The following is a 15468-nucleotide window of genomic DNA, read 5'->3' as shown; positions in this document are numbered from 1 at the left end:
GCTCTATAATGAAGGACTACAACTAGGGCTACCCACAATGCACCGCTGGAATAAATTGCAGAGCTAACGTTTTACGGGAGTTGTAGTCGTAAACCACTTTCACCCGGGAGCGGTTTGAATAGTCAAGTTATGTTGCTTTCATATTTCATCGCTGTTTATAATTATATTACAGGAAGTGCATGTATAACATCTCCGCAGGTATTAACAAATTTGAAAGATTAATTCACGAGCCAGATATAGGCCTATGTTGACAGTTTATTTTCTCGAGAATATTTAATGTCTATTTAACGTTACTACTGATTCTACAACGGTTTTATCAGGTGCAACGTTTTAAGTGTTGTCGGGATTCATCTACCGGATGAATGAAGGTAATCTGACCGTCATTAGGTCAATTCAAAGCCACTATCATTATGGGATGCTTTTATGTTTTTATAGTTGGTTAAAGACTGAATCTGTTTTATCTAGCTGTTAATGCATCAGTTTTAAAATAACATAGTTATGTAGATTTTGCTTAGTAACAATCACTGTGGTATGGGCTATAATACCATACTGACCACGGTCCACACCATTGGTTCATAATAACTATTTCTGTAAGAACAAACCATTTGAAAACGTGTGCTACTGAAGTCATTTTTTAATGCATGTTTGGGAACATTATATTTTTCTGAGGGATCCAATCAAACCAAATTTAGCCATTGGATGAGTGAACCAAGCTAAAATTTCCTGGTATTAAAGAAATCCAGCAAATGTCTCTAGAGCTCCAGCACCTCTAGGAGCAAAACAGCACCAAAGCATCAATATACCATCGCTATATTTCATAGCGTGCTTTTCCTTACATGTAGTTTATATAGAATATAAGCTTCTCATCGTGGAAGTGGGATGTAATGGATTCAAGGTTCAACCAAATTAGTGGTGTCAGATCCTGCTGTGGGAGGGCCTATGTCTGTCAAGTTTAGATCCAACCCTTATCAAACACACCGGAACCATCTAATGTTCAGGGTTACTTGAAATTAAACAATTTTTGATTAGGGTCGCAACAAAACTCTGCAGGACACTGGCTCACCAGGACCAGGCGACCCTAAACATAAGGACCTGACCACACGAACACGGGTATTTTCAAAATGCCAGCTTTTTCTATGCGGATTGGCGTTCTTCCACACGCAAAAGCAGTACACAGTCCCTGAAACGGATTTTTTTTGAAAACTCCAGTTTCACTGTTGTTGTGTGACGGTGAAACCAGATATATGAAGTTGGAATGCGCTCTGCTATCTCCTTTGTTTGATGTCAGATTCCAGACTTCTGATTGGCCAACACGGCTTTATGGTTTGGGTTATCGCCACCTGTTGTAGCGTATTTTTGTGCTTTCGTGTGGAACCGATGTTTTTTTAAAGGAAGAAGGGTTTGTAAAAAAACTGGTGTAGTTCTGTAACTGGGATCTTTTTTGCTTCTCTTTTTATCCTCTTCCCTGTATGTACCGTAGGAACAGTTTTTCAGTCCATTCATTCATTCTTCCATTATTTTCATTGTTTCTGCTGCAAGTTTTTTTTGCTTCTGTCGTTTTTCATAATCATTTCCTTATCAACTCAGCTCTATAATCTCCTCTCAGATGACAGTTCTTTGGTTTTACCTGTTGATGGACAAGAGTTATTTCAGAATGTGCATTTCTAAGGTATACCCTTGAAAATCAGAAAAGTTTCGCTGATTCACATCCAAATTCATTAGCACTTATTATGTTTTTAAAATAAAACCCTATTCTTGAAATATTTCCTTGAAACAATAATCTTGTCTAAATAGTAAATCTTTTATTCCACACATTTTAAGGAATGATATATAAACCTTGCCATGGTTAACCATAGTTCTCATAAAAACTTCACCTCCCGAAAATGTGTATTTATGTATGACATTTCTTCAAAATGCTATATTTAATGATATGGAAAGATCCTGATGCTATGATGTCAATCTTTGAAATACTGAAATAACATCTGTAAGGCCTCCGTTACGTTTCTGTGGCTCAATGGTTAGACAGTTGCGTCAGTAGCGCAGAAAGTCGTGGAAACACACATACTGTTAAAATGTATAGCCTGGATGCACTGTATGTCACTTTGGACAAAAGCGTCTGCCAAATGCGTCAATGTAAGTTTAACCACAAGAAAATTGAGTTCAGTGTTACATTGTATTTCCAACAAATAATCAACCCAAAGGAAATGAGGATACCCAAATTGACTGCTCCACAGAATGGATTACATTCATAAAAATGCTGATTCAAACAAATGCATTCCTTTAAATCTACCTTCAGATTTTATAAAGACATTCAACCATTGTCATTCAAATCAGCACTCCTCCTCATCCTACAAACACTGTTGTCGAAACCTGCATGCACTGCAGAAAACAACAAAGCAGGCATAAACAATCAAACCAAGATAAACCAACAACTTCCTCTATTTAAGGAAGACCAAATCAGACCCTCTGAATCACTCACAGAGCAGGACCTTGCTCTCACATGCTGAAAGCTTCTCCTCCTAATGTCAGACTAGTCCTTTGTGTGCAGCAATACTACCCTTCCCCCTCCATCTCCCATCCAGACCCACCACAATGTGTGCTCTTTGTAGGCAAGCCTGTAACTGGACGCCAGGTGGTCTCTGATTGGTTGAGCTAAGTCCCCCCTCTCCCCCATCTTCTTTTTCTGGTGCATATGCATGAGATAGCTGGCTGGTGTGTGCCTGTGCAGCTGCCCATTTCAGACAGGAAAAGAAAGGGGGAGAAAAGCAAGACGTTGGGGAAGGTTGGAAGAAGAGGAATCGAGGGCGACTGGATTCTGGGGGCATAGCCATGTGTATGTTTTGTTTGTCTGGCTGGCTATGAGATCAAACAGCCATGGCCATGTCACTGAGCGCCGACGAAGAGGATTACGACTCGGACACAGCCGAACAGGTCAGGGCGCTCTCTCTCTATCTCACCACATTCACGCTCACACAAACAATTAGGTGCCTTCTCGGGTTCCCTTCCTCGTACTAGCATGACTCTCAAACAAGCCTGGAAAATGTCGGCACGTGCCTTCTCTACCAGGTCCTTCCATCTGATCATTTCCCAGTTCTTCTTTTTATTCTCCCGTTTTGGGTTGCAGCTTGGTTGGTTGGAACGGGAAATACGGCAGGAAAGAAAACATCGCTTTGCTCGCTATACTGAGCTTCTGTTTATTGTTTGTCTGCACTGAGATGTTGGTTGTGGTCTTTGAGTCATGTATGACTACTTCAGAATGGTTTTGTGTTGGTTCAAGGAAAACTAGATTGTTTCATTTTTAGATAAGCTTTGTACCTTTGTGCACCCATCCATGTTTTTAGTGCTTTCTTTACTCATTTGTCTCCCTGTTTTTAAGTTCTTAGCTACTAAAATTGCACTTGGACTTTTGGACTTTTTGGTGGAGATATTTTTACTCTGTTAGGAGTGTGAATAGTATAGGATTAAAGTTTCCTAGAAGCGGCATGACTAAACATGTGTTGCCCCTAAATTCTCTTCCCATGGTGCACTGCTACTCAAAACTTCAAATCTATAGGACATACAAGTATTTGTTGGGCTTAAAACTTTTAATGATCAACTGGGAGTTTTTTCAGTTTTAACCATAAAAGAGATTGGAAGGAAAGATGAAGCTAGTGTAGTATAGTATGTTTTTTGTTTATGTGCATATTTTCATGTCAGACTGCTGTGAATCTGATGCATTTATATTATGAGAAAAGTCACTAGGACATGAAACACATGGTGGGCTGTGTTCAGCACACACATACAAAGCAGAAGTCACATTTAAATAAGAGCCACACACACAAAAAGAAAAACACAAAGAATTTATGCATATAAAAATTGCCTTATTTTAGTATGTGTTCATGTATAGCTGGGTATATCACAAAAGCAGATCCAATGCTGTTGAAGACTGGGGGAGGGGAAAGCAAAGTGGGGGGGAACAAAAGGAGAGCCCAGCTGCTCTTAAGGGGTCCCACTGATAAAGTTCAGCATTGGTAGGTGTGTTAGTCACTTATCTATAAATCAAAAAGTTACATTTACTCAAATTCTTCAGTCTCTTGTGATGTCTGTGCTTCAAAGACTTAAACTGGTCTGTATAAACTGTCCAGTGTTTTAACTTGCTCATTACACAGAATTGCATCATAAGGAGTCTACATGTTTCCCACACATAGCACCTAAAGTTCAACATGTTATCACTGACCTGTTGGCTCATCATTCCTGTTCACTTAATTCTGCAGAGGCGGTAGGACTGGTGATGAATTGAGGCCTTATGATTCAAGCACACATTGGGTCCTTTTACATCCACTCCCCTGACTTCTGAGTCTCATGACATGTGACAGAGCCATATAAAGGTGCCAAGAATCAGGCCAAAGTGCTCAATGATGTCTTTGAGTAAACACCCACTTATACGGAAGATCAAATTGTAATTATGCTTTGGCTGGCGTGTATGGAAGATCATTCATGGATGATTAAATCTACAACATTAGTGTATTGTTGCGTGTGTTCATCACAAAGAAGAATAACAGATCATCTTAATTGGTGGGTACACTGAGTTGTGGAAGAATTGGTCTGGATATTTTTCCTAGACCTAGTCCCAGTAAAAAGGTGAATGGAATAGTATAGAACTGTATTGTCGTTGTTGAAGGTTGGCATGCTATCTAAACAAGTCTTAAAAAGGTCTTTGAATCTTGAACACATCTTAAAGGGTCTTGGGTAGCTAGTAGTTATTGTAGCATGTTGAAGAATGTAGGTACAAAGGTTTTTCATGAACTTCATGCTGGATTGCTTGGACTCTAACGGATGTGTCCTAAGAAAATAATGTCTTCATGATTTCTTTTGCACAGCACAGTTGTGCTGTTTGTGTAATCAGCTATTTTCTTGGACTCCAAGGTATCCGTAGGACTGAACCACCCCCACGTTCTCTCTCATTGTGTTGATAAATGATCCCTGAGACTTCCTGGTACACTTGCAATCCATCACCTGCCGACGAGATGCAGGGTTGTGGTCAAAGTTTAGGGCTGGTTCAATCCCAACAAGCAGCGAACTAAGAGCTTCGATCATTTCCATCTGCACCATTGCCTATTCCTTCTTTATTCATGAAGCACACCTTGCACCGCGAAAACTTGGGAATTTCATCATATGAAACATTCATTTACTGTACATGTTTCAACAGATAACAGAATAAGCCCTTCTTAACAGTCTGGTTTGCTTTGGACTGATTTAGATGACCCGTAAGCAGTCCAAACCATAGTTCTTTAGAGGTGAAGAAGTAGGTGGCCATATGACAGCTGAAGGATGTTGGCAGAGAGGCAGCATTCTCTTGTTTTGAAATGCATATCTCGTAATGGCTTCCTTACTTAAACAAGGAGAGTTGAGGTCACAGCTGTGATGTATCACTCCAAAGCACAAAAACACAAAAAGTTGTGCTTGTGCATTCCTATAGTCTGCAGTCTGTGTTGCTCAGCAGTTCCTTGTATTTGTTATGATGACATTGTGTACCAGAGGAATAACTGCATTAGAGTTGTTTTGTTGGGAAATGATGTCATACGAAGTAGAGTGGGATTTGAAGTAATGTACACCAGTGTTTGTTTCTGAGTTCGACTGCGATGAATTAGTTGCTGGATCTAAACCATCCCATGAAGATGAATGGCATTGTTGATCTCCTGCCAGATCTTTGAATATCCACACAATCAATGTTACAGCATTAAATACTGTGTATGTAAAGATGTAATGAGTATAATGATGTAAAACACTGTAATGACTGCACAATGTTCATGTTTAATCCCTCGATGGAAAGATCTCCAACTAAATACAGTTGTTGTAAAAAAAACTGACATTGAAATCATCAACCACTTCCCCCTTCTGAACCAATTAAACCTCGAAGAAGACCATTTCAGTTTCCTTTTCTCCACCAGTCAGCAGGAACTGCTGTGTTGCCATGGTTACACTTGCAGAAGGACAGACTTCCAGTACTGCACTGCAGTTTTGTGCATGCGTTGTACTGTATTCATTATCTGGGAGGCAAGATAACAACACTTATTTGAAATGGAGGAAACACAGATGAAGATGGTTGTGGTTGAAGCAGTGAAGTGGAGAATACTAAAGACTGTATAGATGCTAATGCAAGAGATAATAAGGATGAGCAAGACTGCTTGTGGCAACACAAAAATACAGTTTTCATTATTTGCATATGTTTGGTGTCACAGTCAATCCATTTCACTAAACTAAAGAAAAATCACAGTAGCAAAACACTGGGTAGATCACTGGTATAGAGGAAATAAAGGATTTTTCAACTCGTATTCAAAATGTATATGAAATTTATTCAAACCTGTATATGAACGCCAGCAACAGAGAGATGTTATGAGGCTGTTTGCTGGAATCCACTATTTGTTCTGTTTATTGCATTAGAGACCAAGTGCAAGGGTCTAGATATCAGAGCAGGCTGATGTAGTCCCTAAACAGGTTAATGCTCAGCTGCATCAGCATTGCAAGATTGATGCTAAACAAATCTTAAGAGTGAAAAAATAATGGGTCGAAGCATAAATTTCAGAAGATGAATGCATATTGAATGCATTATACAATAGGAGTCTTATGACTGCGGGTGGGTAAACATACAATGTAAGAGGGGCTGGAAAGAGATTTGAGTCGTGGAGGGCTGGATAGAATGAGGCAATTATGAAAAGCACTTAGCAACACATTTGATCAGGTGCAAACCAGATGACTTGTGCTGTTTTTGATAATCTTCTTTACAAGCAAATGTTATGAAATGGACTTACCCCACAACTCAATATATGTACTTCTCTGCTATATTTTATGCAAGAGAGAGTAGATCAAATGAGTAGTATGCAAAAGTATCATTGATACTTCCATTATGAACAATACTCGGATGACCAAGTGCATCTGTTTAAGTTATAGTTCACCCAAAAATGAAAATTCTGTTATCTTTTGCGTGACCCTTATTTTAAACTAATATAGCTCTCTTCCGCAGAACACAAAAGAATATATTTTGAAGAATGTTGCTAACTGGGCCCCATTCACTTGCATTGGTTTTGTGTCTGTACAGTAGAAGTGAGTGGGTGCCGGCGCTGTTCGGTGACAAACTTCCTTCAAAATTTCTTCTTTCGTGTTCTATGCAAGAAAACGTCACCAGGTTTTAGGTGAATCGCTTGTGTGCAATAACTGCTGTGCCATAAAGCTGTTATTTGGGGGGAAAATATATATATGGCAAATTGTTTTTGTGGCGTTTGTTGGTATGTCATAGGTCGAATATGGCAACATGATAGCTGTTTTACATTTACTTGTGTAGCAGACACTTTTTTTTCCCAAAGTGACTTACAAGATACTACCTTTTGTAAGACTTTTTTGCTTTAGTTTAATCTTCAATCTGGGTAGTGTTTTACCGTTTCGATGGGAATAATTTTATACACAAATGTTGATTATTTCGCCCTATTCTTTTTTATGCTTCCATTAGCAACGGCTACCCAACCGGCCAAAATCCAAAATGGCTGCATCAACAGCGACGACTCCGGCAGCCTCCAGCTCTTCATCCACCACAGCAGCAGTCAAGCTGCCATCCAACCGGACCTCCTCTGGAGCCCGCCGCCGACGTACACGATGCCGAAAGTGTGAGGCGTGTGTCCGGACGGAATGTGGAGAGTGTCACTTCTGTAAGGACATGAAGAAGTTTGGAGGACCCGGTCGCATGAAACAGTCTTGCATTATGAGACAGTGTATAGCGGTAAGAAACTCAACAACACATAAACAGACAAGATTCATGAACTGGTTGCAGAGTTGGTACAGAAGTACAGTTAAGAATATTATTTTACAAAAAATTGAAAAACTTACATCTGTGTTTGATATACAGGTGTTAACATTTGCATATTCTTTCCACAGCCTGTGTTACCGCATACAGCTGTATGTGTAGTGTGCGGCGAGGCTGGTAAAGAAGACACGCTCGACGATGAAGATGAGAAGTTTAACGCCATGCTCATGGAGTGCTCCATCTGCAATGAGATTGTCCATCCCAACTGCCTCAAGGTCACACCAATTCAAATTTGACCTTGACCTTTGTTTACAAACACTGAACTAACAACACAAGGATATAGATGCACAATGGCGTATACTGTTTCCCTTTTTTTGTTATCTATAAGTACAGAATAGAACGAGGCTGGGTGTGTTAGTGTGCTGTGGCTGTATTTAACTCCATTCAATTCCTCTTTAATTATTGTGTGCTGTTGTAGTCACATTACATACAATGACTCTGTTAACATGAAAACACACTCTTTTGTTACTTTGTTTTAAGATGATATCTTGTCCATATAGGTGAAAGATGCACCTGGAGTTGTGAACGATGAACTTCCAAACTGCTGGGAATGTCCTAAATGCAACTACGCAGGGAAAACTGGAAAAGTGAGTATCTTGGGAACAGCTTTGGAGATGTTTAATATAACTTGAGGGTAACACAGATGCATTGTAGGAGTGTTTCTAACAAGTTGGTGAAAGTATTTGGTGACAAAGTGTTTATAAAAGTGTTAAAAAGGATTAAAATGATAGTTCACCCAAAAATATGTCATTATTTATTCACTCTCCTTTGGTTTAAAACCTACGACTCTTTCTTCTGTTAACAAAAAAGAGCGAAAGAATCACCAACATTGTTCAAAATATCTTCTTTTGTGTTCTGCAGAAGAAAGTCATACAGGTTTGGAATGACATAAGGATGAGTAAATGATGAAAGAATGTTTATTTTTGGGTGTCATGTCCCTTTAAGAAAATGACAAAATATATCAGTTCACATATATCCATGACAACAAATCCAGTCTTATTGGTACATTTTTCGAAATTGAGATTTTTACATTATCTGAAAGCTGAATAAATAAGCTTTCCATTGATTTATGGTTTGTTAGGATAGGACCATATTTGGCCGAGAGAAAACTACAACTAAAACAACTAAAACGACTTGAAAAACTGGGGCCGGTTGCATAAACTGCTTTGACGTTGCATGGGTTAACAACTAATGTTAACAAATACAACAGCATTGTAATGTGTTACTGGTAATATATTTTCCCAATTCAAACTGTCTCATAACTAATGTCAATCAAAAGATATAAAGTTGTCTTTTGTATTTTCACCACTCTTTGGCCTGCAAGCAAAAAAGGGGACCAGGCTTCAAGTACGCATCCAACCTGCCGGGCTCCCTGCTGAGGGAACAGAAAGCAGGACGTGACGGGAGAGAGGATGGAGACCAGACCTCTTCTGGAGCAGCGTCTGTGAAGAGAAAAACAGAGAGAGAGGAAACCCCCAGACTGAAGAATGAGGACCTGCCCTCACGTATGGCCCCTCTCTTAAGTCCCAGTGGTCTGCCAAGACCACGATCTGAAGTTCCCAACTTCTTGAGGAAGAAGAGGAAGTTATTTGACGACGATGAAGAGGAAGAAGAGGCTAGCACTAAAAAGAAGGTAACATCAAAGAACAGTATGCAAACCTTTTTCTGAAGTTTAAATGGTTGAACATGGTGCAAGCAACACCAAGGTCATCGGTTTGAATCTAAATCTAAGTAGAACTGTGTGGAGATATATTTTTAATAAGATGTGCAAAGTTTTTATGAATTTACTGAAATACTTTTTAACAATTTTTAGCCTAAGAAGCCCTGGAGGCCCGAAGAGCCTTTGATTCCTAAACTCTCCCATATGAAAACAGAAGAAGACGACGATAACTCCGATGAGGAGGATGAAAGGCTAGAGAAGCGAGAACCGCCTCGCCGTTCATTCAAGAAAGACTACAGCACGGCAAAGAAAGAGGAAGAACAAGACACCGAGAGGCGGGAAGAGAGGGATCCACCTTTCCGATCCCTGAGGGACTACAGCAACATAAGAAAAGTGGAAGACCAAGATGAAGACAAGGAGGACGACGACGAAGAAGAGGAGGAAGACGGCAAAAGGGGCAGAGACAGCAGCCCTACTTTAAAGAACCAATCAGTATTGCTCGAGAGCGACGCGTCGCGGTGCAGCTCCCCAAGGGCAGGACCCAGCAGCGAAAGCAGCGAGACTCAGGAAAAGCCGCAACGAGCCCGGGTGAAACGGCACCGTCGAAAGCCTCAGAACAGACAGCTCAGCGCTGAGCTCAGCAAGCAGCTCAACATGGAGATCCGCCGCACCGAACACTCACTGGCCAATGAGAACCAGCAGCCTCTCAAGAGCGAACCGGAGGACAGCGAGAACGAGGAACCAAAGAGAGGCTTACGGAACGGAACCGCAGGGAACGGCGGAGGAGGCGAAAGAGGAGAAAGGGGAGGAGGCGGAGACGGAGGAGGGGAGAGGCCACACCTTCGAGCAAGAGAGATGAATGGAACATCTTGGGAGCTGCGGCACTTTTATCCACCTCAGATCACCCCGTTGGGTTTGAACCGCAGTTCACCTGCGGTCAGGCCCCTTCCAGCTCGTTCCCCTCCAAAGTGTGTGCAGATGGAACGGCATGTGATCCGGCCACCTCCAATTTGCCCTCCGCCCGACAGGCTGCCGCTGGCCGATGGGCGTAATCACGTAGCTCCTCGAGAAGCCTGGTTGGCTATCTTCAGTCACTTGAGCCATCGTGAGCTTTGTGTGTGCATGCGGGTGTGCCGGACCTGGAACCGCTGGTGAGAATAGTTTAGCACACTTGGATGGTTATTGAATTATTATTATTTGATCTGGTATTTCAGTTCCTGTCCCTAATGTCAACATCAGCCCTTGTGCATTCCTGTGACATAATGTAGCATGGGCTGCATTGCCACGTGCAGGTTTTGTTGATGTAATCTTCGTAACCGTGTCTTTAGTGTGCTCATGAGCACCATTTTTAACCATCGGATGATGGAACAACCTAGGGTCTCATGGACTTTTTAGAGAAAGCTAACAAAGGCTAGTAGTTGGGAATATGGGATGGGACCTAAATGTTATTATCGCAATATGCAATTCCAAGCTAATGAATTGCTTTGTAATTTTACAACCCCCGAAAATAATATCTTTGGGTGTTTTAGGTGCTGCGACAAAAAGTTATGGACCCGTATCGATCTGAAGCGTTGCAAGTCCATCACACCTCTCATGCTGAGTGGAATCATTCGAAGACAGCCCATGACTCTTGACCTGAGCTGGACCAACATTTCCAAAAAGCAATTAAGTTGGCTTATCAACCGACTACCGGGTCAGTGTTTATTTGCCCATTTGCTCAGATCCACATCATCAGATGTCTTTAAACCCCTGTACATGTGTTTGGACGCAGGTCTGAGGGTTCTTCTCTTGTCCGGCTGTTCGTGGGTGGCCGTTTCGGCTCTCTGCACTTCCAGTTGTCCTCTGCTGCGCACTTTAGATCTGCAGTGGGTTGAGGGGCTCAAAGACCCCCAGATGAGAGACCTACTGTCTCCTCCCACCGACAACAGACCAGGTAATAAACAGTTATATAATGGACAGGAGCAAATTCACTGATTCATACATCATCATTACATATCCCTGTATCATATTATCTATATCTGTCATTTGTAACAGGTCAAATGGACACACGCAGCAAACTACGGAATGTCAATGACCTGCGTCTGGCTGGTTTGGACATCACCGACAACTCTCTGCGGCTCGTCATTAAAAACATGCCTCTGCTGTCAAGACTGGATTTGAGTTACTGCAATCATATAAATGATCAGTCAGTCAACCTGCTGACGGCCGCAGGGACCACCACTAGAGACTCCCTAACTGATGTCAACCTCTCTGGTAATAACACGGTTTTTGTACAGTCAAAAGTTGGAATTTTTTCCACCATTTAGAATAATTAAATCTATAGAGTAGGACAAGTGTACCTGTGGGAATTATGTTGTGACTAAAAGCATCTAAAATAAATCCAAACTGTTATATTTTAGCATCTTCAAAGCAGCTGCTAAATCATTCTCTCTGCATTTTATCGTTTAGCTTCTCAAGGTCTCACCCTAGCAAGCTCTTTAAAGAGTTACAAAACACTAAACAAAATTTATTTAGACATAAACAAAGTTGGTTGTGTTACACATCATAGAGAACAATGTTAGCAACTCTAAGTTATTACAGTAGAGAAAACCAGTTTATTTTCTAGCTTTTTTGGGCTATTTTTGCCTTCCAGGTTTAAAATCCTCATCTTGCCAACGTCAAAGGATCAGACGGGGCGATATACTATAGAACATGGATGACGTCTCATTATTATTTATGAGACTGTTTTCTGGAGCAATGAGAAGTAATTTCTCCTAATTATTCATAACAGCGCCTTGTGATTGGAGCGCCCGTCTCCCATACCGGAACCTTCAGCGGTTTTTAACGCCCCTTCCTCTCACAGCGTTCACGCCCATTTTAATTGCATTTTCAAAAACGACAGGGAGGTTTTGTGACACTTTAAAGAGTGTTGAAGGAGTTCCCATCTATTTCGGGTTCTTCTTGGCTGCATTTTGTTGATCTTTTTGGTCATCCATTTAAAAAAAAATATATATATATTTTTTTTGTTTTCTAATGAAATTGGTATGTTGGCACAGTTATATTTTTGTCTACAGAAGTAAGACATGAAGCACACATTGAGATAAAATGATTTAAAATATTTATAAGCACTTAACTCAGGTGTCTTCAAACTTTTGACTGGTACTGTAGGCTATATATTGTAATGTATATAGCTCATTTGTATATAGAGTTTTTTGTGGTTTTAAGTAATGCAGTATACTTTTTTCTTCAAATGGTTTCTAAGAAAACACTGTTTTAATACCTACTATATCATAACCACTTATTACTAGACTTGTACCAATCCACTCTGCTTACAGTTATAACAAAAAAATGTATTTTGAACAAAATTATAACAATGAAACTCAAATTTAAAAGGGATTCATTTCTAAAACATTAACAATTAAACATTTTCAACTTGTTAAAGGATGGTTTATTAAATCAAATTCTGTATGTAAATTACTAGAATGTCTGTCAATGAAACAAATTTTTGATAACTTAAAGGAACAGTTCACCCAAAAATAAAGATTCTGTTATCACTCACCCACCCTCAAGTTGTTCGAAACCTGTATACATTTCTTTATTTGACTGAGCAAAGTGAAAGATATTTGGAAGAATGTTTGTAACCAAACAGTTCTTGGACCCCATTGACTACCATAGTAGGAAAAATGACAGAACTGTGCCCCAGAACTGTTTGCTGTCCTACATTCTTCAAAATATTATATTTGATGTTCAACAGAACAACGTACAAGCATTCTTCCAAATATCTTTCTCTGTGTTCATTACAACAATTTTTTTCGCAGATTTGTAATTTATATGTAATGCTTTTTAAAGGTATAGTTCACCTTTAGTCATTCAAAACTATAAATTAAAAATTGAGAAATGTCTTATAGTTGAATGGAAGTCAACAGAGTTTAATGTTGTTATTTACCAACATTCGGCAAAATATCTTCTTTTGTGTTCTGCAGAAGAAAGAAAGTCCTACAGGTTTGAAATGACAAATGATGAAAGATTTTTTTTAACAACGGATGAAGGGGTTCTCTAGTCTTATTATGTTAAACTTTATTATTTGTTAAATTGATAAATTATTGTTAAATTGTTCATCTCTTTTCTCTCTTCAGTGTGTAACAGGGTCACCGATCAGTCACTGAGCTACTTCAAACGCTGCGGGAGCATCTGTCGCATTGACCTACGCTTCTGCAAGCAGGTGAGCCGGCAGGCTTGCGAGCGCTTCATCGCCGAAATGTCCGTCAGCGTTCCTTTTCAACTGCAAGAGGATAAACTGCTCCAGAAGCTGAGCTAGTTGCGCTACACAGCACCCTCTAGTGTCTGGGAGGAAAGAACCCACCGAAATCTTAAATGATACTATGTATCAGGTGTACTCGTGTGTTGGGATAAATGACTGAAAATGGACTCAAGAAAACGAAGCACTGCATCACATGTATGTGGAAAAAACTTTTGTCAGCTCCTTATGAATGGGAGGAAGGAGGAGATGTAGTTTATTTAAAGGCACATAATAATGCTCCTATTCTGAATGGTTTATTATGAAGATGGACTCTTCAAGTTTTGTTTATGTATAAGAGGAGATAATACATGCCGGGAGATTGTATTTAAAACGTGTTGTGTTAGAAAGTAGAGAATGCGGTGGGTATAACCACGATACACACATACAACATTTACATGCTCTCCGGCTACTCCAAACGGAGAGTAAGCATGACATTATTCAAAACCCTCCGAACTGTTTTTGTACAAAAGATGTATCAGTTGAGATTTGTGTATTTTGGTTTCGTCCGGGTTATATGTATTGTTCTCTTTTTTATATAATGGAATTTTTAAATATCTTTGGTGTTTGTTTTATGTCTTTATTATTGGAATGCTCCAATCTGATCAACTTCTTTTGCATTCGTGACTTTCGACTGTTCTCGTTTTCTTCTTGAAGTACTTGCTGTTCTAATCTCAGAGCAGATATACAGTAGGTGTGATGTTTGTTCTTTCAAGGTCTATTTATAAAACAGTGCCATATTCCATCTGTGTTGTGCTGCACAGTTGTAACAGGCAGGCCTTCAGCTATCTACAGCAAGTATATTTCACAGCTATGCCTGTGTAGTGTTGTTGTTCTTCAGTATCTCTATTTAAAGATGTTACACCTAACAAATTGCAGAGTTAGGTGGTTAACTTCAATATTTGTTAAATAAATGGTCCTTAATTTAATTAAATGTTTGTAAAAAAAGTTGTAAACAAATGACAACGGTCATACGCAATTACAGTAATGTAATCCAGCTAGCTCAGTAATATTGTTTTGTACAACGCCATCAGGTAGTTCTGCATTTATTTCTTACAAGGCCAAAAAAGACTTGACTTTGCTGAACACCCATTCAGTATTTGTCTATAAAAGCCATCACGTGCTTGTTTTTTCACAGTGGTTATTATTGTAAAATGGAAACTGGTGATGATGGATGGTATTAATGATGTATTATTGTACGTTTGTCTCAGGAATGTGACTCTGAGAGAGGGAGCCGTTTTGATTTAAGCCACATACCTGTACCACTATAAATTAAGGCATCGTTTGCTATCTAAACACTCTAATGTACATTCGCCTATTTATATTTGTATGTAATAAAAAATGAATTGATTTACTGTTACTATTTCAGATTCATTTTACAGAAAGTCAGAGTAAGAGTCTTAGCGTTAATGTACTTCCGAAACCTCAGATGTTCATATTAGCGTTTTTACAGGAAATGGAAAAAACACTACTTTTAAATGATTAAATACTGTGTTGTCAAAGTTGTCAAGCATTTTTAAATATTTTTTGGATGGCTATTTACAGAACAAAAATAAAGGGTGACTTATAATAATAATTCATAGCAAAGAATAAATAGCATGAAATATGAACAAGGTTTTAGGAGGACAGCAGCTATGAACAGGTTTTGAATGGCATGAGGAATAAAAAAATATTTTGGGGTGAACTGTGCGTTAT

General features: G+C 39.6%; 1 protein-coding gene across 2 annotated transcripts; it reads left to right on the top strand.

Annotated features, from left to right (window-relative positions):
* Nucleotides 1–2700: 2700 nt before the first annotated feature.
* On the top strand, nt 2701–15133 carry kdm2ba (lysine (K)-specific demethylase 2Ba). Of its 2 annotated transcripts, none has more exons than XM_056729707.1 (10): nt 2701–2931; nt 7487–7753; nt 7909–8052; nt 8338–8424; nt 9162–9470; nt 9651–10648; nt 11027–11190; nt 11269–11430; nt 11532–11750; nt 13613–15133. In XM_056729707.1, the coding sequence occupies exons 1-10, from the start codon at nt 2875–2877 to the stop codon at nt 13792–13794; spliced, it is 2589 nt and encodes an 862-aa protein (XP_056585685.1). In that variant the 5' UTR covers nt 2701–2874; the 3' UTR covers nt 13795–15133. The 2 variants fall into 2 exon arrangements, with proteins under 2 accessions (XP_056585685.1, XP_056585684.1); XM_056729706.1 differs by having other exon boundaries at nt 8338–8425; nt 9154–9470.
* The last annotated feature ends 335 nt before the right edge of the window (nt 15134–15468 follow it).

The sequence above is a fragment of the Triplophysa dalaica genome, chromosome 18 (genome assembly GCF_015846415.1).
Source record: "Triplophysa dalaica isolate WHDGS20190420 chromosome 18, ASM1584641v1, whole genome shotgun sequence".
In the NCBI taxonomy this organism is placed as follows: Eukaryota; Metazoa; Chordata; class Actinopteri; order Cypriniformes; family Nemacheilidae; genus Triplophysa; species Triplophysa dalaica.
This window is presented reverse-complemented; position numbering and strand designations above follow the sequence as displayed.